General features: G+C 46.9%; 1 protein-coding gene across 1 annotated transcript in view; it reads left to right on the top strand.

Annotated features, from left to right (window-relative positions):
* Positions 1–4402: 4402 nt before the first annotated feature.
* GALNT14 (polypeptide N-acetylgalactosaminyltransferase 14) overlaps positions 4403–25080 on the top strand; it is a 201701-nt gene continuing 181023 nt past the window's right edge. The window contains exon 1 of the mRNA XM_032798229.2: positions 4403–4641. Coding sequence (XP_032654120.1) covers positions 4516–4641 — 126 coding nt within the window. The 5' untranslated portion in view covers positions 4403–4515. The remainder of the gene's footprint in view (positions 4642–25080) is intronic.

The following is a 25080-nucleotide window of genomic DNA, read 5'->3' as shown; positions in this document are numbered from 1 at the left end:
TCTAGGTTGATCTAAGTACTGTATCAGTCACCCACCTGTTGCTGTAACAGCTTTCTGAGTGTGTGGCTTTTCTGCAGTCTTACTGCTACTGCACCAGCAGAGGAGCAGCAAACTGGGGAAATGGACATGTCCACCTGCTGTCTGATGTTCCTCCAAGAGCTGCTCTTGACAGTCAATCCAAAATATTCAACCTGTTGGAAACAGCCCCAGGGTTAAAATATTCAGAAGTAGGCAGATGCCCTCTTATTGAAACACATCAAGCTTCGCTGGACCCAATCTTCTCCGTTGCTATTCACTACCTAGATACAAAGGAGCAAATTCTTCTCACTGCTGCTACAAGTCATTTTTGTGTGTGTGTGAGAGTGTAAAAAATCAGGCTCTAAATATAACTTCCCAGCTAATGAATGTATTTTCTCCTACTCCTCTGAACTGCTTTTTCTGTGGCTTGCATGATCGCTTGCTAAATATATTACTGTGTGCCATTTGCCTCAGCCTACAGATGCAAGAACCGTGCATGGTTCATAGGTCCACCATTAGGGATTTCCTTGTACTCTGCAGAGTCACTGGCATCTGTGCAAAACAACTATAGAACATTATCAGATTGGAATTCTGCAGTCTCAGTAGTGGTGTTACATCCACCTTACACAGGTGTAAATGACCACATGAGGTGCAAGGCACTGGAGAATGGGCCCTAAGCTACTTATCCTATATAAATCACTGGCTATTTATTGCATTAGCAGGGCCCCTGTCAATAACTCTTTCCCTCAGTAGAGGGAGTTGTTTCTCAACCTAATGAGAGAGCATCATCTGATTGCATTTTCTTTGTCAGGAATATCTTATTTATTACCTTTACCTGTAATCTAATTTGTACTGTATTTCCCTTGCAAATTCTATATTGTTAAATTTTTATTGAAAAGTTTGTACTGTAAAAAGGACAAGATTTTAATCCACAAGTGAGTTGTCCTGCTCAAGTTCCTTCTGCATTTTTTTTAACCTTTTGACCCACTGTGAAATCTTCTAGAAAAATGTTGATGACCAGGTGGGAACAAAATTATTAGTCAATTAAAAACTGCAATAGCTGTGTTGCACTGACAGCACCAGAGGACCTATGCCCATACCAAAGTAAATGGTAGTTTGTATGGTGGTACTGTATCAGAGTTCCAACGTGCCAGACTCTGTACCCTGATCTAATAAAGAGATGGGCCCTTCCACAAAAGGCTTATAAACAAAGTGTGTGACAGTCACTGGATACAAGAAGTAGATGGGGGTGGGGTGGGAGCACAATGTAAGTGAGAAGAATATGAATAGAATCATACATCTGTAGGCCTCAAGATGTCTAAGTTTAGCACCCTCTGCTGAGGCAGGATCAAGTAAAACTTGACCATCCCTGACAGGGGTCTGTCTAATCTGTCCTTTAAAAGCTCTAGGGATGGGGATTCCACATCCGCCCTTGGAAGCCTATTCCAGAGACTAACTACTCTTAAACTTTTCCCTACTATCTCACCTAAATAGCCTTTGCTGCAGATTAAAGTGAGATGTCTTGCCATGAGTGGACATGGAGAACAATTGATCGCATCCTCTTTATAACAGCCCTTAATATATTTGAAGACTTATCAGGTCCTTCCTCAGTCTTTAGTTCTCAAAACTAACCAGCTCCAGTCTTTTTTTTAACCTTTCCTCATTGGCCAGGTTTTGCAAACTTTTTATCACCTTTGTTGATCTCCTCTAGACTCTCTCCCCAATTTATCTACATCTTGCCTAAATCATGGCATGCAGAATTGGGAACAGTGCTAGAGTTGAGGCATCATCACCAGTGCTGCTTAGAGCAGGACAATTATTCTCCCATATTACACTCCTACTCATACACCCCAGAATATTAGCCCTTTTTGCAGCTGCATCAGAGTGACTCCTATTCAGTGTGTGATCCTCTCCAACTCCCAGAGGCTTTTAGGCAATACTACCACCTAGCCAGTTATTCCACATTTTGTATATGTGTATTTGATTTTTTTTTCCCCTCTTTCCTACATGGAGTACTTTATCTTTACTGAATTTCAATTTTGTTGATTTTTCAGACCAAGTCTCCAATTTATCAAGGTCATTTTGAACTCAAATCCAGTCCTTCAAGGTGCTGGCAGCCCCTCTCCCCCAGTGGTGTTGTCTGCAACTTTTATAAGCCTGTTCTCCACTCCATTAAATAGTACCAAACAGTGTAAGATGGGAACCTGAGAATACTGTTTTTGAAACTAGGGGGAAAGATTATAAGTAAACAGAATCGCCCCAACTGAAATCTTGCTAGAACATTGGACTCTTTAACCATGTTAACTGGCAGAAGAACATTAATTTATTTTTCACAGAGGAAAAGAATCTCTGTATTGTCTCCTGGAAAAAAAAATGGCCCTCTTCACCTGCATACAGCCTGCTATGAGAATGACTCAGTAAGAAGAGTGGTAGAATCACATTTACTAACCCCACTTCTTGCAGCACCTGTGTTTTCCTTAGTCACATGCTGAGCGAGCTCAACCCTCCCTGCTTAGCTGCAAAGACAGTCTTCTCTACACTAGCACCAGCTGCTTCTGTCATTGTTAAAGACTTCTGCATATGGACATGGATTTCATCACTTTATCCTTCTACAAACCCCCTGGACAGAAAAGTCTCACACCCTTAAAACAAAGACAAGATTAAATGTCTCTTTGTTGTTGTTAATGAAATTTTTATCTTGGCATCTTTCTAAGCACATCAGGCCTAAGAGGCATGGATTACATTAAGAGAAAGAGAGGAGTCAGTGAGCCTTGGAATAAATCAAAAGAGGACAAAGGATGGAGAATGCAAACAGTAAATTAATGTGACACAAACAACTGGAGGAAATCATAAAAACAGGAGCAGTGGGAAAAATGCACAGAAGAGAGTGTTTGCAACATGTGCAGTGGACTGCCCAGCTTTCTGACAGCTTATCACTGATTCCTTCCATATGTTGCTTTATGCATGGGTTCCTGTTTTTATAGGGTTTTGTTCTATCGCTTTGATACTAACACAAATGCTTCACATCTGCTCTATCTAATTTATTCCATCTTCTCTGGCAGGGGAAGTGTCAGCTTACTCACTTCTGGCCAAGTTAGTAATGGAAAAATAATAAGTTGGGAAAGAGGACTAAACCAGGTTCTGAAATGTGACTTTGTTGTTGCTATCATCTTTCTAGTAGTGTATGATCCCAACTGAGCTCTAATTCCAATAGCTTATCTTAAGCTCTTACCCTGTAAATTGTTCACTGCAGGTAAACCCCTGTATCTACACAGAGCCCTGTTGCAGTCATTGGGACTCTGGGTGCAGAAATCCTATACCAGGGAACCACTTGCAGGAGCAAGGCCTTAGCTACTGCTCCTCACCCCTGGCTCTTGTACTAGCAGTACCTTATCCTTTGCTCAGTTACCACCACTCTCCCTCAGTGCTGTAATGTCCAAGGAACATGCCCTCTTCGTGCCCCCCTCCCCACCACTGAAATAAGGCCCCCACTTGCTTAAAAAACCCTAACTCCCCCTATGCAAGAGGGCAGACACAGGCTCTCACCCATAAACTAGAAGGCTGCCCGCACACAGACAACCTGATTCATCACCCCAGCCTCAGGCTGGAGGTGGCTCCACTGCCTTCCCTGAAGGTACGGGGTGGAGGGACCGCCTAATCAGGCACACTATAATGGGCAGTGACCCTGCTGGAGTATAAATCTCCTGCCCCTGGAAGCAGCCCCCTTCCCAGGGCGGGCTCCGAGCAGCGCCGTGCACAGCACTGGCCAGGCAGCTCAAGCTCCGAGCAGCGGCGTGCACAGCACTGGCCAGGTGGCCTGGCACGAGCCGGGCAGTTCAAGCTTGCAGAGAGAGGCTGCTTGGCTGCTAGTTGCCCCTGCCCCGCTGTCCCGGACTGTTGAGCTAAACCTAGAGACTTCCCGCTCAGCTCGGGAGTGCTGGAAAGTTGCAGGGCCCCTGCCCTGCAGTCCGGTTCGCCAGCAGTTCCCGCGGCCGGCTCGGAGCTTTTCCTACCCCCGATCTCCCTGACCCAGACCGGACCAGCCCCGCCGCGGAGCCTTGCCCCAAAGCCGCCCGCCCGCCCCGCGCTGCAGGGCCCGGCCCAGAGGCTGCAGAAGCCGGAGGGCTGAGCCGGCCTGATCCCTGCGGCGCTGGGGGAAGGAAGGAGCCGTGGCTGGCAGCGCCTCCCCCTGCTCCCGGGGGGCTGCCAGCCGGAGACACCCCCCCCCACCTTCCTACCTCCCAGGGAGCCTGACACAATCTTGCACTGCAGCTCCCTGGACGCGCCGCGGCCGCTTTGAGCCAGCCGCTCCCTCCCCGCTCCACCCCCGGTACCACCTCCTCCCCCGCCCCGCCCGGGACTCGCAGCTCTCTGTCTCCGCCCAGGCTCGGAGCAGCCCCGGCTCCAGCCATGCCCCGCGCCGGGGGAGCAGCCCGCCGGTAGCGCTCCGCCAGCCCCTCTGCCCCGCGCCTTGCCGCCAGGCGGGACTTTTGAGCCATGAGACGGCCGAGTCGCCGGCTGGCGCTGTCTCTCGTGGGGATCCTGTGGCTCGCTGCTCTCCTCTTCTTCTTGGGGGCGAGGAGGAGACTGGAGGTGGCAGGAGCCGAAGGGCAGACGCCAAAGGTAACGAGCACCCGCTTCTCTTCGGGGACTGGTGGCCGGGGTCCAGTCCGGATCGGCGCACGGGGGCTTTGCAAGAGCAGCGTGGTGTGCGCAGCTGTCCCGCCCGCGGGCTAGAGCCCCAGCAAGCGGGCGCGGGGAAATGCCCCGAGCACACGTGCAGCTTTGGGAACCGTCACATGTGGGAGAACCGCTTGTGCTCACGCTGTACGCCAGGCTTGGGGAACTGGGTGCCAACTTTGCAACAGTTTCACAGTCAAGTCCTTTAGGTTCTTCCTTCCCTTAGGGAAGGCAACCAAACGAGGGCATGATGCACTGAGAGCACCATCACCAGTGGCTTACATTTGTCCATTAACCCCCTGCCACCATCTCTTCCTGCTCCCCAAGGGTTTTTAATGTATGTGGGGTTGGAGGAGCGAACAGGATTGTACGGCAGCCTAGCGATAGCCCAAAGGCAAGCAGCGTTTGCTGTGATGGGACTGGAGATTAGCTCGCTGGTTTCCTTGCAATCTGCGAGAGTTTTGCCCTGCAGGATGTGACCCGACCTGAGCATTCCCTCATTTGTGATGCTGAGATAAGGACCCCGTAAGAAATGTTTGGGAGGGGTGGGTGCCAGAAAACCCCTCCCAGATTGTTCCCTCTCCAGAGGTTTTGCAGTTGTGTAAAGTACATACAGTAAGTATTTTCTCGTCTTTGCTATTTGCTTAATTCCTTTCTCCGAGTCAGATTAGCCATTGCTGCCTCTGAGAGTTTTTATTCTGTGTATTATCTGCTCAGGATGGACCCAATTTTCCAATGGAATTACTCCTGATTTATGCCAATGTGTGTGAGTCAGATCAGAATCCTGCGAGCTACATAGAATCATAGACTCATAGACTTTAAGGTCAGAAGGGACCATTATGATCACCTAGTCTGACCTCCTGCACAACGCAGGCCACAGAATCTCACCTACTGACTCCTGTATCAACCCCCTAACCTGCGTCCTCAAATCGTGGTTTAAAGACTTCAAGGTGCAGAGAATCGTCCAGCAAGTGACCCTTGCCCCATCCTAGAGAGGAAGTCAAAAACCCCCCAGGGCCTCTGGCAATCTGCCCTGGAGGAAAATTCCTTCCTGACCCCAAATATGACGATCAGTTAAACTCTGAGCATATGGGCAAGACTCACCAGCCAAACACCCAGGAAAGAATTCTCTGTAGTAACTCAGATCCCACCCCATCTAACATCCCATCACAGGTCATTGGGCATATTTACCCCTAATAGTTAAAGATCAATTAATTGCCAAAATTAGGCTATCCTATGATACCATCCCCTCCATAAATTTATCAAGCTCAGTCTTGAAGCCAGATATGTCTTCTGCCCCCACTGCTCCCCTTGGAAGGCTGTTCCAGAACTTCACTCCTCTGATGGTTAGAAACTTTCATCTAATTTCAAGTCTAAAGTTTCTGATGGCCAGTTTATATCTATTTGTTCTTGTGTCCACATTGCTACTGAGCTTATAAATTCCTCTCCCTCCCTGGTATTTATCCTCTGATATATTTATAGTGAGCAATCATATCTCCCATCAGCCTTCTTTTGGTTAGGCTAAACAAGCCAAACTCTTTTGAGTCTCCTTTCATATGACAGGTTTTCCATTCCTTGGATCATCCTAGTAGCCCTTCTCTGTACCTATTCCAGTTTGAATTCATCCGTCTTAAACATGAGAGACCAGAACTGCACACAGTATTCCAGATTAGGTCTCACCAGTGCCTTGTATAACGATACTAACACCTCCTTATCTCTACTGGAAATACTTCGCCTGAGGCATCCCAAGACCACATTAGGTTTTTTCACGGCCAAGTCACATTTGCAGCTAATAGTCATCCTGTGATCAACCCAATACTCCGAGGTCCTTCTCCTCCTCTGTTACTTCCAACTGATGTGTCCCCAGTTTATAACAAAAATTCTTGTTATTAATCCCTAAATACATGACCTTGCATTTTTCACTATTAAATTTCATCCTATTACTATTACTCCAGTTTAGAAAGTCATCCAGATCTTCCTGTATGATATCCCGGTCCTTCTCTGTATTGGCAATACCTCCCAGCTTTGTGTCATCCGCAAACTTCATTAGCACATTCCCCCTTTTTTGCCAAGGTCAGTAATAAAAAGATTGGTCCCAAAATCGATCCCAAGAACTCCATTAGTAACCTCCCTCCAGCCTGACAGTTCACCTTTCAGCATGACCCGTCGTTGTCTCCCCTTTAACCATTTCCTTATCCACCTTTCAATTTTCATATTGATCCCTATCTTTTCCAATTTAGCTAATAATTCCCCATGTGGAACTGTATCAAATGCTTTACGGAAATCGAGGTAAATTAGATCCACTGCATTCTTTCTTCAATTCCTGTTATTGGTTGGATGCCTTCTCTGAAGTTCATGCCACCTTGTCAGGTGTCTGAAAGCACTGTACTCAGCCTTGTAGCTCTTACTTATTCTGTTGGCCTTGGGAATTAAAGTGTTCTCTCAGAATGCCAGCCTATGTCTCTATGATCTTTTTGACTAACCAAGATTCTCAAGTCCATGTATCATTTTTTCTGTCTGCTGTGTCATCTTCATACCTATGCTACTTGTCTTTATACGCTGACTGTAACTGCGCTCGGTGTTCCAAATATGACCTCACTAGGCCTTACCGCGGCTAGATAGTTTTATCATGCTCTAGTTTTCTGCTTATAGGATCTGTGCCAAAAGTTTTAATGTCTCTATCCACTCCCTTTTCCCTGTATCAGTCTCAAGTTTAATATTTGCCTATTAGAGGTATATAAACTTTTCTTGTTATTTGGCTTGCTGTGAGCACGCTACCTTGTATTCTAAATTTAAAATAGTAATTGAATTGAATGCTCTGGATAGCTGTGCTTGGTGTATAACTAAATTGGTAAGAAAATGATGCACTCAGCATAGTAATGAATACAACTTTGCACACTTGTAATGGTTATCATCATTAATGATTGGAGCTCCAGAGCTAAAAGCATGAGTCTCTACAGTGTGAAATGAGCTAAGGCCCCAATTTAGCAGAGTATTTCAGCATGTGCTTAAATCCACCCCTATTCAGCAAAGCCCACTGGGACTTAGCACATACTTAACTTCAGGCATCTGTTTATATGGAATACAGATGGGCTGCTGAATCCAAGCCAGGTCGCCTAGCAGGGTATTATAGCAAACCTATGTCCTCTGTGGATCAGGCACAAGGGGGGACGTGTAGCACACAAGGAAAGCAGTTTACACTGTCAGTTTTCATCTGTAGATTTCTAAGCACTTTATAAACAATAAGTGAATGATCCTCACAACCCTCCTGTGAGGCAGGCATGACTAGACCCATTTTAAAGATAGAGAAGCACACAGAGAGAATTTAATGGATTTGTCCATCATGGTGAGTCCGTGGCAGAGTTGCAGATGCCATCAACTGGTTTAAATCACTACACTTATGTAGTTAAACAAAAAAGTCGGGGTCCTAATATGAATATAAATATTTCAATGAAATTGTTTTTTGTCTCAGTGAAAGCTGGGATGACCAGATAGCAAGTGTGAAAAATCAGGATGGGATGGGGGGTAATAGGAGACTATATAAGAAAAAGCCCCGACTATTGGGACTGTCCCTATAAAATCAAGTCACCCCAGTGAAAGCAGTTTCTGGTTGAACTTGAGCATTCCCTTGCAGTGTCTGAGCCCAAAGAACAGCACTGTCCAGTGAATGAGACCGCAACCTGCAACTTACTATAAACAGAAACTGAAACTGACCAGTTTAGTTTCACAGTTAAAACTGCATGAAATGCAAAAAGTCCACAAGCAGCATAAACCAGGGACTTTTTCAAAATTCTTTCCATTTTAATAACCTATGGTGGTACTACCATTGGTAAAGAACTGACTGTTTGAAATACATGGGACCAGATTCTGATTTTAATTATACCACTGTAAATCTGGACTGACTTGGTCGAAATTAGAGGGCTTAGGATCTGATCCAAAACCAATAAAGTTAATGGGCATCTTAAAGGACTTTGGATCAGGCCTTCACTCCAGATTTATACCAGTATAACTGAGATGGGCATCTGGCCCATGATTTTTATATCAGCTGTGTCTGTGTAAGCTATTCCTCACAAATGCCTGTGTATATTCCAAGCCTGGAACTTTAAATCCAAATCACTGTTTGAAAAAGTTCTTAAATTGGTAAAAATACATTGGTTTTCATGTGGCAAAAGTCACTAGTTTTTCATGCTTTTTTTTTTCAAACAAAAATGACTGAATGGATTTTTTTCAGGCTTTCCATAATCTCACCTATCTAGGATGGGGGAATGAGCTCGTGCAATTTCAGGCCCAAAGATCATTTTTGTGGGGGAAGGTAATAAGTCACTGGAAACAGAGGTTTAGAATGGAAGTGCTCTCTTAACCATAACTATCCCTTTGGGTAAATAGGCTTGTATTGAAAATGCACTCTTCAAAACTGCAAAAGAAAAACTCACCTGTCAGCCATGATGTACTGTATTCTCCTTCAAATGAACTTTTTTTTGCTAACAACAGTTGCAGTAGAATTGATTCTTCATTTTACAGCCCCCTTTGAATATCCACAGAACACATACAGGTGTAGTTCTCCCCTGCTCTTTGGACGGCTAACCTTGTTACTGGCCTGATCCTGTTCCTACTGAAGTCAAAGGTAATTTCCTCATGGCTACAGGATCAGGCCCTAAATTTCTAAGTTACACCTGCCAAGTTGCCATAACTCCAGAAATCTGACAGCTGAAATTGCCTCTCCTTCATTCCCTCTGAATTTTCCATCAAAACAGTTGCATCCCCCTGAGATTCATAGAGTACAGATTCATTTCTTAGTGCATTACATTTTTGGCTTTGGAAACTACTTTTGAGTAATATGAAATATGAGCTAGTTGTGAAAAAAGGAACATGATGTCGCTTCATTTAACCCCTCTTAAGGGATCCAAATCTGGTTTCATATATGTGCATCAAAGCCAGTGAAGCAGCAATAAAGGGAGACTAGGTGGTTGGGCATAGGACAGTACAATCCTCTGGCCATGAGGTTATGTATTTTGGATATTGGTTAGCTGCTAACCCAGTTTCAGGCAATACTTTTGCAGTACGCAGATAGTTCCTCCTTCCCTTCTCCAACTTCCTAGAAGGAGCTCATATTGTAATGGCAGAAACACGATTTGTAAAATAATGGGATAAACTGGTTGTCCAACTCCTAATGGAGAAATGAGGTGTCTCCATTCATCAACCTCCATGGCAAAGCGTTCCTGCTCTACGCTGGTGAGATGAGCACTAGGCCTAAGGAATCTAACTGAGTCTCCTACATGGGTGTCCAAGACATTATCCCAGTGGCTAGGCTTTCCCTATGCTGATATTCTACTGGCAGAATGGATAGGAGCATGCTTGTTTTATTTTACCTGGTTTCACCTCTTATTTCTTCTTACTTTTATCTCCCTGCACCACACTCTGAGGCTCCATCTATGCTGCAGCTGGGACCAGACTTCCCAGCATGGATAAACAGACACGCGCTAGCTCCGATTGAGCTAGTGCGCTAAAAATATCCGCGTAGCTGGTGAAGCATGGGCCGCAGCTCAGGCTAGTCACCTGAGTACAAACTTGTGGAGTCCCTATGTATGTACTTGGGTGGCTAGTCTGAGCCACCGCCTCTGCTACCCCTGGCTACTATGCATATTTTTAGGGCACTATCTCAAGCAGAACTAGCGTATCTGTCTAGCCACACTGGGAAGCATGGTCCAAGCTGCAGTGTAGATGTAGCTATCGCCTTATTGAGCCTCTCTCTGCTTCTTTCCTAACCTGGCTCACTTTTCTTCTAGTCACTTCCTTCATTCCTTCCTAACTCAGAGCATCACTGGCTAGTGGCTGCATCAAGCCAGCCCTTTATCACATTCAGGAGTTGCCATGGAACATTTCCTCTGTCTAAGGAATGCCAGCAGTGCTTTACTCAAGCAGGGAACTTCTTGCTGAGGCCTTTATTTTAAGCAATAACCTCATAGTAACAATGGGGCATAGAATTAAAAATGTGTTCCACTAAAAGTCGCCTAGCTGGTTATGGAATGAAGTCCCCAGTCCATCCAAGGACAGTTTGAATCCTATTTGCCTGGCTAAGGAAAATGTTTCTGTGCTTCTCTTCTGTTCTTTTTGGAGTCCCCTCAAGCTATGAAGGAAGGTGAGTGCAGTGAGCCCCACTGGATTGGTGTGACTGTCTTCTAGTGTCTGTTGTCTAGCAGGCACCTAATCAGGTGAGCCAGTTAGCAAGCAAGGGATTAGTAAAATTAATCCTGTCTGCTGGATGGTTTACTAGGGAGCAACTGTACAGCAGTTCTGTGTTTCTGATGAGCTGAGGTTCAGTGATTATATTCTGTACTTACAGAGCCTTTCGTTTCAGGATCTCCAAGCACTTCACAGGCATTAATCAATGCCAGCCAATGCCCCTTGCCCCTTCTGTTTTCCAGAGGAGCAAACTGAGGTCTTCAAAGGCACTAAGCATGTCCAGCACCCGTTGATTCAAGGGAGAGAGAGTGGCTCAGCGCCTTGGAAAATCAGGTCATCCATGACTTACCTAAAATTGCCTAGTGTGTCAGTGTCAGAGCTTGGAGCAGAACCCAGGAATTCTGAGTCCCTGCCCCTGTTCTAACCACTAGACAGCACTGCCTCCTTGTGTTTTATGCAGGAGTTTTGTCTTTCTCTCATTTAAAAAAACACACATAGAAATTAATAACTTAATTAGATTAATTACAAGTAAATTCCCAGATTGGTTTGTGAGGAATACATGCAATGGGTTCTGCTTAATGGCACTGAGCTGGCAAACCCAATTCCCAGTGCTTGTGCTGATGCTGGCAGTGGTCAGGTTTCAAGCTTGGTTGGCCTCTCACTTTCTGGGGCAGGCAGGGCTTGGGAGGGCTTTAAAAGGGAAAAAATCCCCCTGTTACTCCTGGTGGTGTATGGATGAAGCATAACTGTTGGATTCCGGAGGAGACCAGGACCTTTATGAGTGGGGCTGAACCGTGAAGGAAGGAGACATCTAGGCATTCCAGAAGACTCTCCAACTATCAAAAATAACAAGGCTTCGTTAATGTCATGGTAAGAAACATGGAACTAAAAACCTCCTGGAGAAACAAATGCTACTTTCAAGTTTCCAAGGAGGAGTTACAAACACTGGAGGGTATAAAAAAATAATTTAAACCACAAAATATGCCATGTCCTATAACTATTATTGTAGATATAGTTTATTCAACAAAAGGGAATGGTTAATGTTAAAATGCAGTTTGTGTGGGGGGCTGATCCTGTGAAGTGATCAGAGCTTCCTATAAGCTGCTGAGAACCCACAGTTCCTGTTGGAAGCAACTGGGGCTGGAGGGGGGGTGCAGCCCCCCGAAAGTTCCAGCTCCCTTGCTCTGTGCCTTGCAAGGTTAGGCCCATAGCCAGAAAGGTGGTTGCCAGTTCTGCATTTGAGATCTGAATAGCACATTGCATTCTTTCTGCATCAGCACCAGCTGGAAAGATTGTGCATCCAGAGTTCATCTGATAATCTTTCTTCCTTTAATTTCTCCAGGTTTTACAGCACCAGTCTCCTGGAGGTGTTTAACATAGATTAAAACAACAATGTACACTGCCAAAATTAAGATCTTAACACAGTAATTAACTGAACTGCCTATTCCAGCATGAACACTAGCCTGCCAATTTAACAAATGAAAGTGTAACCCACACACCTCCAGGGTGTTGTGGTCTGTCCCATGTAGTGACACCTTTGAAACCAGTGGGGGATTTGGCACTGACTTTGATGGTCACAGGATGGGACCTGTAATGACATTCATCAATGAATGCCCTCCCTGAAATGTCCAAGAGTAAAGGCAGGCTTAGCAGCATGTCTAGAGCACTAACAAACTGGTGATGCGTGATCTAGAATCGAATCTAGTTTGTGCTCCCATACCTGTATTTCAACTGCATGTCTAACAGTGATGAAAAACAACACACTCTGTTTTGTGTTCGTGTGACTCAGGCAGAGTCAAGGAGCAGACCTGCTGAATAAGAAGGAGCTGTTTTCTGAGTCACTTTCCTAACTGTAGCTAGGCTTTGAAAATAGTTTTCCTCCACTGTATCCTCCCGGGTTGCTAACAATTGCGTCTTTGTTGAACATTGAGCGGGACATAAAGTTCCATCAGAATTTAGCAATCCAAGTGGTCAGGCAAAACTCAGCTGGTTATAATAATAATAAAACTGTCATGGACAAATGGTGTCAAGCTTATATTATCTGTATTGTTTAATTAATCTATTAATTAATCTATTGACTGCACATGAGTGGTCTCTCTGAGATATCTGAAAAACAATAGTCAGTAAATGAAAACCTTGATAATTTTCCCTGATAATTACAATGAATGAATGTACCCCCATTCCATTCCGTTCCAGCTTTATGGGCAGCTATGAGTGATAGGGGCATAAATATTGATTGAACAAGACCTGTTTACTTTATGAAGTGATGAGCACCAGGGCTTCCAGAAACCTATTGCTTTGTGCTTGCAAAACAAGAAAAATTTTAAAATGGTAAAAAATTGCTGGCTGTTTACTCAGAAGAAGCCCAATAAATCTTGGATGCAGTTAAAACCTTTTGTTTGACATTTTAGAGGAAGGAGAACATTTGCTTCTTTCTCTGAGAGAAGGCACAAAGATTTTGAGAAGTCCCAACACTGCCAAGAAAATTCAAAGTCATTCACTCTTGGACTGAGATTGGAAGGCCCACTGAATCTCAGACACAGGCCTCCAGAGCTTCTAGTGAACACCTCCAAGCGGCCACTCAGCAATGGCTGTAACTACAGTAATTTGTGTCTCACTACCCATTAGCTGGTGTGGACACAGACCAAGGGAAGCCCCACCTCAAGGGCTCTGACAAGCAGCAGCCTCATGGGTCCTGATTGGCTCCCTGCCCTATACAAACCTAAGGGTCATACCAGGAAGGGTCCAGGCAACAGTGTGGATCTGCTGTAACTACCATGACCATTCCTGATCCTGAACTCCTGGCTTTGACCTCAGCTCAGTTTGGACCTTGCCTCCAGCCCCGGAACCTGAAACCTGACTCATACTCTGATCCATGCTATTGACCCTGGCCTGGAACTTGGCTGCAAGCTTCCCTGCTACTCTCAGCCTTAGGTTTGACCCTGCTCTGACTCTTGGTCCTGACTGCCCTTGTCAGGACCCTGGTAGAGATACTCTGAAGATATGGTTCTGATCATTAGGAAGAAGGCAGTTGAACTATTTAAAAGAACTTCTATATATTCAGTGGCAGGAGGGTTAGATTTATGTCATTTCCCCCCTGTGTTGCTTTTTGTCTTTATTCCTTTGGGGCTAGCTCAGGGTAGAATAAAATAGCTGGCAAGTTGTCTGCTCTTCTGGGTTAATCCTGTCAGAATTCCTAAACTAAGTAGCTCTGAACTAGAGCAGTGTGTGGATGGGAGACCTTCATAGAATATCAGGGTTGGAAGGGACCTCAGGAGATCATCTAGTCTAACTCCCTGCTTAAGGCAGGACCAATCCCCATACAGATTTTTACCCTAGATCCCTAAATGGCCCCCTCAAGGATTGAGCTCACAACCCTGGGTTTAGCAGGCCAATGCTCAAACCACTGAGTTATCCCTCCCCCATGAAACACCTGGATCAGTGGTGGCCAGTCTGAGGTTCAAATGTTCTTTCAGAAAGGTCAAGTGATTACAATCAGCACTGTGGGGCAGAGTGTCTGGCCTGTTCTGCTCTCTTTGTGCTACTCAGCCAAAACACTGATATTTTAGGGATTGCTGTAACCTGTGCCAGCAGGGAACAGTCCATTAGGGGTCATATGCCAAGAGAGGATAGTCCTAATGCAACATGCTCCTTCCTTTCCACCTCTGCATGAGGGGCTGTGGAGAGAGAGAGGTGTAGGTGCTGGCTCTGTGCTTGCTAAGGACTCCCCAATGCTGGGAGAAATGCCGGGAGTGGAGTTGCAGGTGGTTTCTTCTCCCTTTCATCTGTCTGGTGTTAGTTCTCAGCTTCTTCTTTTCTAGGGTACCCCGAGTGGCTGTGTTTGGGAGAGGACCTTTGTCAGGCATTCCTCTAAGCTCTAGCAGAACCAGGAGAGCTCCTATTCTCCTTGGGACTTCCACATTCCAGTGGCTGATAGCGCAGCCATCATCTCCTTCCCCGGCCATGCAGAAGGGGGCCAGCAAGGTGGCTAGTGAGCAGCTGGGGCTGGACAGCTGGTGCTGGAAGCACTCCTGTCTGGGCTTGTACTAGGGCAGCAGAGGAAGCTGTGAGAGGTAGCTGGGGAGGCAGGGCCCTCTACTTCCTCCTCAGAGGGATGCAGACACATCAGCTAAACAATCACAGAGTGAAGCCCAGGGAACACACATTCAGTTCATAATCAAATACAGATTTTCTTCTTAACACAGTTGGCGCTGGACGTCCCTCATTTAGAGCCATGAGGGACGCAGTGAGCACCACTGACCTAGATGCTCAGGAAGTGCTGGTGGCAGTTTAGTAGGAGGCATTGACCTCTTTGATTCAGTGCTGAGCCTTGTGTCTCACCCGAGTACTAGGGGTGCTGTCCTGCAAAATCTCCTGGCACCTTTGCACCCTGATATCCTGGCAAAATTCTGAGAACTGCATCCCGCCTACTTAAACTTTCCCCTAAAGTTCCAGGTGGAAACCATACTCCGCATTTCTTGGCCTACACTATTGCATGGCAATGCTGTGTGCAGCTAAACAGCTGCTATGTTCCATCTCGGAGGTGGCAGGAGAAGGGACTATTTGTTTTTTAACAAAGACCTTAGGGCCAGTTTTTTCAAGTGCTCAGCACACGCAACTGGGGCTCAGCTCTCACCTAGGCCCCAAATCTGTCTAAAGTGCTGGCTGCTCAGCAGCTCCCGTTGTGACCCTTATGACCAGATTGCCCTAAGAGCTCTGAAGAGCTCAGCCCGCTGAGTGAGCTCTTCTGAAAATCTGTCCCCAAATTGCTATCAGCTTATTAACTCTTTGGGACAGCAGCTGTATCTATCTGCATGTCTGAAGGGTGCCTAGCACACTTTGGGTGCTACACAATATACAGTAAATTACATATATAATGTATATGCTGTAATTTGGTGCAGTGGCTTTGTGCCTTTCATAAGCATCATCTCTGTGGGAAGAGCTTCACACCGGTTTCCGTATCATAGAGTGAGGGTGATCCCCATCAACTGAAGTCCCTGTTTTCCTCCCCTTCCACAGTAATTTGTCACAGGAATAAGATCTTTTGCAGAAAATATAAGGTAGTCTATTGAACCATTTAAAAAAACTCTCAGTGCTTTATAGTGATATTTACAGACCAATACCTGGATAAATAGGCAAGTATAAGGCACAGGTAAGTACACAAATTTTAGGTCTAATACTTGGAGCAGTGTTGTTCTGCATAACACCACCACACAGTGAAGTATATACAATGTATTTGGTACATCACTGTTTTATCCTGATAAGTCGAAGTAGCTGAGTAGAGGTTTTATACAAAGAGGTACTTGACGCAGTGTTGTTGTTCTTTGGGAAGGATGCACATTGTTTACTCAGGATATAAATAAGGGAATGACAACTTTCCAGATATAGGACAGCTGTTTGGAAGGAGCTGCCTGAGCAGCTTTCGTGACCAAAGAACCGCAAAGGTTGGCAGAAGGCACTGGCTGTAATGAGTGTTGGATTTCAGCTCCGGAGCGAAGAGCCCTGCTTTCATCTAGCACCAAGGCCTGTGAGCAGCCCCATTACAGTCAGTCCTTTAGTCATTCAGGGGCTGAGCCTGGCCCACTGAGGTCAATGGGAGTTTTGAAGTGACTTCAGTGGCAGCAGGATCAGCCCTTAGAAGTGGGGCTACTTCTCAGCTCGATGTCATAATCCCCGTGGGCGGGTGTGGTATTTTGCACATGACTGAACAAGCTCTTTTTAAAACACAGTCCCTGTGAGCACGCATGTTGCTTTATATGCAAGCTCTGCAGATGGTATTAGGGTTGGCAGCGCACATGCCCCTGGAGGATGCCAATTTGGTACTTTTTCTTAGCTCGAGTCTCTGTGCTGATGGAAAAGAAAACATGGGAGAAATAATAAAAAATGCACAAGCAACGTGCTGCAGCTGTGCAAGAGAAATGTAGTTAGAACCATTCCCCTTCCACTAGGACAGCCCAGCATTTGGTGCAATAAAACAAATCACTGGAATGTATTTGCGGAGAACGCAAAACTGGGATCTGCTAAAGAGAGACGCTTTGCATGAAAGGGTAGTTACGGGTGGGATAACAACAAAGGGTGCAGTGGATTGACTGTTAAATGGAATCATACAAGCACAAAATATCTACCATTAACTGTGTGCCTCTTAGAGGCTTCCTCCTGTTTAAAGAAGGGAAAGGGGTGAAAACCAGATGACAGCCTGGTAGATTTGTTATCACCCCACTTTCCCATGCAATGAAAAGAGCCATTCCCCCGCCCTTCGCAATAAAGTGCTCACATTTTGCCAGCAACACTTAGCACATTTGCTTACTAAGCTGCAATTAAATTGATTTTTCCCTCTCTCTTCCCCTTCTTTGTTCCAAAGCCGCTGCGGGAGTCAATGTAATAGGAATATCAGCTGGGAAAGAGACCTTGGGCCAGATCCTCAGCTGGTATAGATTGGCCTTGTTCCATTGCCTTTAGTGGAGCTGTGCGGAATTCCATCAGTTGTGAATCTGTCCCCTCATTAATTTATAAAGGGATTTATAAGGTCTCTTCTGAACAGCATCGTTAAAGTGCATGTGCGGTGATGTCACTAAACTGCTTTTGCTATGGGAGATGAATGGGATGTAGCTGAGAATGTTTTGCATTTGACTTATGTCCAATTCCATTGGTTAAGGATGGAGACGGCAGCTGTCTCCCTCCCAATGGGGCTCGTGTAATTGCTGATTGCCTGTCTGTTTACATGTATTTTGCTGTGTTCCAGACACTTATCATTAGATTCAAAGCACATGCACAAGTTAGTATTGAAAAAATGTCTCCCAGAGCAATTCAAAGTGGAATCAGTGACCTTCCTGCAGTACAGGCCCACTTGCCTGTTTAGACCCTCCCCTTGGGCTGTCAGCCCTGCTCACGTGAGTAATTCTTACTCACGGGAGTACTTCTATTGACTTCTATAGGACTGTGCATATGTGTAAAGCCTACTCACATGAGCAAAGCTTGTAGCGCAGGGTCCCTTAAGCCTGACTCAATAAATCTTACAATGTGCCCTGAAAGCCAGCTCAAGAAAAGCAGGTCTCTAAGATATGCATGTCCCAAGTTCTGCTATAGGGCTTCCTAGGTCACACATACCATCTTCAGTTGCATCCAGTAACTAACTAGAAGCCAGTGGAGCCTCTTCAGCTCAGATGTAATGTTCTCATTGCAGAAGCATGGCCAAATAACCAGGCAGTCTCATTCTATATTGTTGTCTCCAGGTGGCATGAAAATGCAGCTCTAGACAGAGTGTGGTACAGTTAACTGGTCTAGAGGAAACAAATGCACAGATCACTCTGCTGAGGTCTTCCATCTGAGAAAGTGGATTGCATTCTCCTTGCTATAAGCAGATGATGGTTGGGAATTACTCTTGGCCACCGCTGTGATCTGAATAGCCAGAAGCAACTAAGGATCAGACATGACCCCAAGCTGTGAATGTAAGTCACAAGAGGTGGGTGAGTCCCTTCAAGGTGGGATGCAGCAGAGATACTATCTCCATCATCGTTAGCTGTTGAGGAACACTTCAGGTCTCAGCTCTTCATAATCTATTTCTCCCTTTCCAAACCAGGCTATTTAGTTTGACTTTTTTCATAGCTTGCCTAATGAGTTCCCACGTGGATCATCAGTAGGACTTGAAACCAGGACCTTCAACACCAAAGCCCAGATTTCTGTCACTTAAATGAAAGGAATTACTCCATTAGCTAGTAGCAATTGTGGGCTGTTATCCACTACTACAGGCCTGCACAACTCGTAAAGCAGCGAGGGCCACATTACTCCAAAGAAAACAGCTGAGGGCCGAAATCCCCCGGCCCCACGGAAACACCCCCCCCCCCGGCGCAGCGGAAACACCCCACCCCAGCCTCCTTCCCCACGCTCCATCAAAAAGCTGTGGGCAAAGGAAGGTTGGGGAGGGGAGGTGATACTTGACTTTAAATCAACCAGGGCTCCCAGCTGAAGAGGTGGCTGGGAGCCCTCAGCGTCAAATTAAAGGCTCCGGGGCTCCGGTGCCTGGGAACCAGAGCTTTCTGGGGCTGGGGCAGGGATTTAAAGGCCAGAGCTCCTGCTGCTGAGGGGAGCCCGAGCCCTTTAAATCCAGCCCCAGCCATCCGCTGGAGCCCTGGCTGGATTCAAAGGCTCTGGCTGGCCCGTGGCGGCGGGGAGCCAGATAAAAGGGCTGTGGGCTCCCTGCCACTGCGGGCAGCCCAGAGCCCTTTGATTCCGCGCCGCGGCTGAGATTTAAAGGGCTCAGGGCTCCCCACGGCTGTGGCAGCCCAGAGCCTTTGATCCCGTCCATGGCTGGCCAGGCCAGCTTTAGGAAGTGCGGGGCCAATTCGGGGGGCCCCCAGCAGGGAGCTGAAAAAAAAAGGTAAAAAAAAAAACTTTCATTTCTTAGCAACTGGTTCCAAAAAAGTTCTGCCACAGTATGTATTTTTTGTACCAATAGGGTTACCATACGTCCATATTTTCCTTCCCGGATGGCAATTTAAGAATCCCAAAAAGCCTGATATGTCCGGAAAGTTTCAGATGCTATGTTAACCCTACCTAAAGTTCTTCTTTAAAAAGATGGGTCTGAACTAGACATGAGCTCTGCCACTCCCTGAGGGTGTGCTAGGGTGCAATGTGTGGGTCCTAGCTGCTCCCTGCCCACCTCATTGAAGCAGGTGTGCAGGGTTACTTCCCTGGGAACTGCAGGGCACCAGTGGACATGGGCTGGCTGGCAGGTGGGGGAGCGGGCTGGAGGTAGGGTCTGGCTGCAGGCTGGGCAACGAGGTGTGGGCAGGCTGGAGACGGGGTGTGGGGTGGGCTGGCTGGCTTCAGGCAGGGGCGCAGGGGGGTGCTGCATGGCGTTGGCAGGGCTGGAGACAAAGGATGTGGGACTGGTGGCCTTCAGGCAGGGGGGTGTGGCAGGGGTTGGCTGGAGACAGGGAAGGGGGTGCAGGACTGGCTGGAGACGGGTTGGTGCAGGGCTAGAGGCAAGGCAGGGGGTGCAGGGCTGGCTGGAGAAGGGCTGGTTGAAGGCAGCGGGTGCAGGGTTGGCTGCAGACAGGAACTGGTGCAGGCAGGGCAGGAGGTGTGGGGCTGGTGTGGGCAGGGGGCACAGCAGGGGGCGCAGCAAGGGTTGGCTGCGGGCAGCTGGTGCAGGTACAGGGGGTACAGCCCATCCTGTATGGTGAGTGCCCCCTCCTCCTGCCTCCCCCACCAGGGTAGCAACAGCAGCCCGGGGCTCAGGGGCTATTTAAAGGTCCTCGGGCTCCCCTGCTTCCACTGCCCCAGCCCTGTAAATAGCTGCGGGAGCCCTAGGGAAGTGGTGGGGCTCCGGGGGCTATTTAAAGGACCAGGGCAGCAAAGGCATCTGGAGACCCCCCCCCCCCGCTACCCCAGGACTCTGGGGGCTATTTAAAGAGCCTGGGGCTCCCCTGCTTCTACTGCCCCAGCCCTGTAAATAGGCGAGGGAGCCCTGGGGAAGCAGTGTGGCTTCAGCAGCTAGTTAAAGGACCGGGGCGGCAGAGGCAGCTGGAGCCCCGGCCCTTTATATAGCCCCCAGAGGCCCCCGCTACCCCAGGGCTCTGGGGGTATTTAAAAGGCCCGGGGCTCCCCTCCTTCTACTGCCCCAGCCCTTTAAATAGCCACGGGTACCCTGGGGAAGTGGTGGGGCTCCGTTGGCTATTTAAAGGACCGGGGCGGTAGAAGTGACGGGAACCCCGTGGCTGGAGGCAGCCCAGAGCCCTATGAATCCCGGCCGCGGCTGGGATTTAAAGGGCTCTGGGCTCCCCGCGGTTGGGGGCAGCCCAGAGCCCTATGAATCCCGGCCGCAGCTGGGATTTAAAGGGCTCTGAGCTCCCCGTGGCTGGAGGCAGCCCAGAGCCCTATGAATCCTGGCTGCGGCTGGGATTTAAAGGGCTCAGGGCTGCCCGCCGCTGCTGGCAGCTCAGAGCCTTTTAAATCCCGGCCGCGGCTGGGATTTAAAGAGCTCTGAGCTCCCTGCCGCTGCGGGCAACTCAGAGCCTTTTGAATCCTGCCGTGGGCCGCGCAGTGAGCCTCCCCGGGCCGCATGCGGCCCACAGGCCGTATGTTGTGCAGGCCTGCGCTACTAGGTCAGCCGCTAGGAGGGGATGCACACTCTGCCAGCAGTACACTTGCAGCTGTAGCATGTTGCTCTGAAACAATAAGTGAAGCTGACCAATCTAGTGGAAGGGCAGAATGTAAACAAAGGATAACTTCTTTCAGGACAAATAATCTAAGGTGGTGGCATTAACATACAGTAGATTTTCTGATTCTTGGACCAAGCTGTGATCTGGGTGGCATATCTCACACAAGGTCTCTTAATCATCTACTGTTTCTGTGAACTGTCGTCCCTGAGGCTGCTTAAAAAGTTGAAATTCCAATTGGCATCATTAAGTTCCAGAGTCAATATGCCATTGAGCTGAGTGGGACTGTTTGTTCTTCCCAGAATGGCTGTTTCAGGGTATGTCTGCGCAGCAATGGGGAGGTATGCTAGCATCGTGTAGCCAGACCTGAGAGAGCTTTGCTCTCGCTAGCTTGACTAACAGTAGCTAGCCACCTGAGTACAAGCCGCCTGGGCCACTGGGTCTGTACTCTGGCAGCTCACATGCGGCTGCACTGCCATTGTAATTTGAGCTAGCTAGATTGAGGCTGGTTTGGGTATGTCTACACATGCTGCAATCACGCCTCCTGATTGTAATGTAGACAGGCCTTAAGACTGTCTGTCTCCAGACTAATGAAGATAGCCCTGCACTGGGTCTGTATCTGGACCCATTAGACAAAAGGAGATATACCTCCATGTCAGCTGTGGATAACAGACTATGGCAGTAGGGCTGCTACTTTCTTAGGCAGCTTATTCAATTGAAGGCAATAAAACGCTGTTCTGCTAATGGCCCAGTATATACATGTGGCTCCTGGAGCTCAGTTTGTCTGTGTATCCAGGCTCCAGAGTGGATCCATTAAGCTCTTTTCTTTGTTTTCACGTGGTATGTGCTGAGCGTATGCGCTGGGAGCAGGGATTGATCATCGTTAACATTTGCATTCAGAAAATGAGCGGTGATGACAGTTTCATCAGGCATCCACTGGTTTATTTATCAAGGCGCTATTTGTAATACTAATCATTTGCCTTTCAGCCAAATGTATCAAAGCTCCTTATAAACCTTAATTAACTCTTACAGCACCCTCAAGAGGAAGGTAAATACAGTGTTCTGTGCTTTTCACTGTTAACTTTTAGTTCAGGAATTAATGGGTTGACTTGCCTCAGAGTTCATGAATATGATCTAAGTTGGGGCAATATGTGTGCTGGATCTGAGCCTGATGCTGAGAGAACTGGGCCTTTCAAAGTCCGATTTATTGTGTTGTAAGCAAAAATGATCTTTGGAACAGCAAAAATTGGTGACACATTAGCTGTAATGTGTTAGTCTGCAGCTGTCTCTAAGTAGACAGAGGTAGTTGTATAGGGCAGCAGTTTGGAGGATGCTTCAAAGCAGACAGAGCTATCTGGAATCTGGTTCGCCTGCTGTTTTGTTCACTCACTCTTTGGACTCTGTTTTTGTTGTTTTAGCACAATGAAGCATTTTATTGAGGAAATCCAAGGGACTGCTTGTGATTCACAAGTACATAACAACATTGTCATGATGTCATCCCATTTTACAGCTGGACAAACTGAGGTACAGAGAGGTTCAATTACTTGGTCCACCTTATGCCCTGAGTCAGCAGCAGAGGCTGGAATAGAACCCAGCACTCCTGACTCTGGGCCAAGCCCTACATTCTGACCACTAGATCCCACCCCTTCCCCTTCCCCTTCCTTTGCTATATAGGTTGACGGTAGTAATTTACCATAAACAAGGTTGAACTCCAAACCTAATACTATTTGTGGGAGCAAGTGAGCTAATCATTGCCTCTCATTTGAAAAAGAACTGGAGCAACAGCAAGAAATACGATGTCAGAAGAAACAAAATTGGTTCATTGGAAGATCAGGCTAAAAGAAAAGGAAAAGATTGTATTATTATTATTATTATTATTTATTTACTATTTCAAGTGGAACTGAGGCTTTTACTCGTCAGTTTTATAGTCCAAGATGCTGACAATAAAATATTACGAAATGATGTGAGGAGAAAGGACCTTGTGCGCTGCAAAAACAAATGAGCTCTGAAATCACCTTCTATCCTCTAACTGTTGTTTCCAGAGCCAAGGCAACTGAGATAGATTCTTTCTTTTCTTTTAAAGCCATAGAAGGAGTAAGTCCAAAGGCTCTAATATGGCCCAAGCGAGAGGGGAAAAGCTGCTTTGTCGTGGCTTCCTAAAAAGCTTTGTCTGCATTTAGACACACACCATTTCCTTTTCAAGGACCAGTGCCAGCATCAGACAATTACAAACACACCTCATAACACATTATAGAGACGCACGGCTCACAGATAAGACAAAAAGATGTTTAATCGTCGTGGTGCATCGTGGCAGTTACAGCCTCTTCACACTGCAGGGTTTTGCAGAGGTATCATTTTTATGTGTGCGCATTTCATTTTTGCTTAATTATAAATGGGCACAATTGAGCAAAATCAAGGTGAGAACAGAATTTTAGATTACGACGGGCTCATTTGAACTCCTTGAGACAAGTTCCTCTCTCAAGGATATCTGGAGAGATTCTGCTGACTTTAATGGAGTGCTTCCAGATGTACACGGGTGTCACTGAGAAAAGAATGTGGCCCCTTTTTGTAGTCTTGTCATTTTCTTATTGCATTCTCTTCTAAGCTGTGTCTATACCAGGAATGATTGGTTGTTTTTGTAAAATCCCCACTGCTGTTGTCACTGGATGAGAATCCGAGGGCAGATGAATCTCTGATGGTGTCCAGCCTTTTTACTAAAATATTAATTCGGCCATTTGGCCACTTGGGAATATTTTCCTATGGAGTCAGAACGTAGCCTATAGTTGGTAAATTGCTTTGGAATTTTACAGGATGGAAGGTGCTGTATAAACGATAAGCTTATTTAAAATATGATTATGGGAAATGCGAGCTATCAAATGGGGCCTTTCTTTTCCCAGGGACAGACCAAGGGAAGCTTTTTCCAATGAGCATAATCTTTCTGGAGTTTCAGCCATTCTATTCTAAGCTTTCATGGAGCAGTGAAAAAGCAGAATGTCCTTGTCCTTTCCTTTCAAGAAAGCAGACATTGCAATTCCAGATGGAAAACCAGGCCCATTCCTTCCTGAGGATGTTTGCAAAGCTATAGTTCCCATACTTCCAGCTTCTAAAACTTGGACAAATGTACTGTTCACACTTCATTTGTATGTTTCTTAGTCTTTGGCAATCCAGCAGCTTTTGAAGAATTTATGTTTGGATCTGCCACTTAAGTTCCTAAGGGTTATATTTATGGGGGTGTGTGATGACATGAGATGCACTGTCCACTCCACACAAGACCTGAAGTAGTTAAGGTGGCTAGGCAGGCCAGTTAAGTGCCCAGGCTGCACCTGGAGGAGAAGCCAGGGAGCAGGGGTTAATCAGAGAGGAGGCTCAGCTGGACAGGAACAGGAGGGGCCTATGTAAAGCCCAGTATTTTAGGACAGCTGGGGCTGCAGAGAAGTAGTATGTAGCTACTCCCTGGGTGAAAAGCATGCTTGGGACTATACAGAATAGTATATATTTACTAGCAAGGAGTTTGGACTGGTAAACCTAGAGATGGGGAGAGCTGGAAGGTAAGGCAAGGCTCAGGGGAAAACGCAGCAAGGTTCAAGAGGGTGCAGACTTTAGCTGCTGACTAGAAGGCCCCTGATCTAGAACCCAAAGTAGAAGGTGAGTCTGTGTTCCTCTGCTGGCCGCTGGATAAATGGCATAGGCTGGACTGCTTGAAACAGTTTGCCCTGAAATCCTTTGATACCCTGGGAGGGGAAGGACCCTAGTGAGGTGGCTGGAGGGCCAAGTCACCAAGGGGGAGCTGTAGCTCTTTGAGTGAGAGGGGCCACAGGGTGAGAGAGAGAGGACAGTGGGTGGAGAGACCACCAGAGGAGGGTGCAGCACCTGGAAGGAGCTAATCCCCAGTGCAACCATGAGGAGGTGCCCATGGTGAGCAGGGCCGATGAGGAGGGGAAGCAGGAACAAATTACCTTGGACTGGCTTCCCTGGCTTTGTTGGCCCTGTTTAGCCAGTCTGCCCTTGCTGGGGGGCCTGAAAATTTTTTTTCACCAGG

Source organism: Chelonoidis abingdonii, chromosome 3 (genome assembly GCF_003597395.2).
Source record: "Chelonoidis abingdonii isolate Lonesome George chromosome 3, CheloAbing_2.0, whole genome shotgun sequence".
In the NCBI taxonomy this organism is placed as follows: domain Eukaryota; kingdom Metazoa; phylum Chordata; order Testudines; family Testudinidae; genus Chelonoidis; species Chelonoidis abingdonii.
The sequence above is the reverse complement of the archived record's forward strand: the minus strand, read 5'-3'. Positions and strand labels throughout refer to the sequence as shown.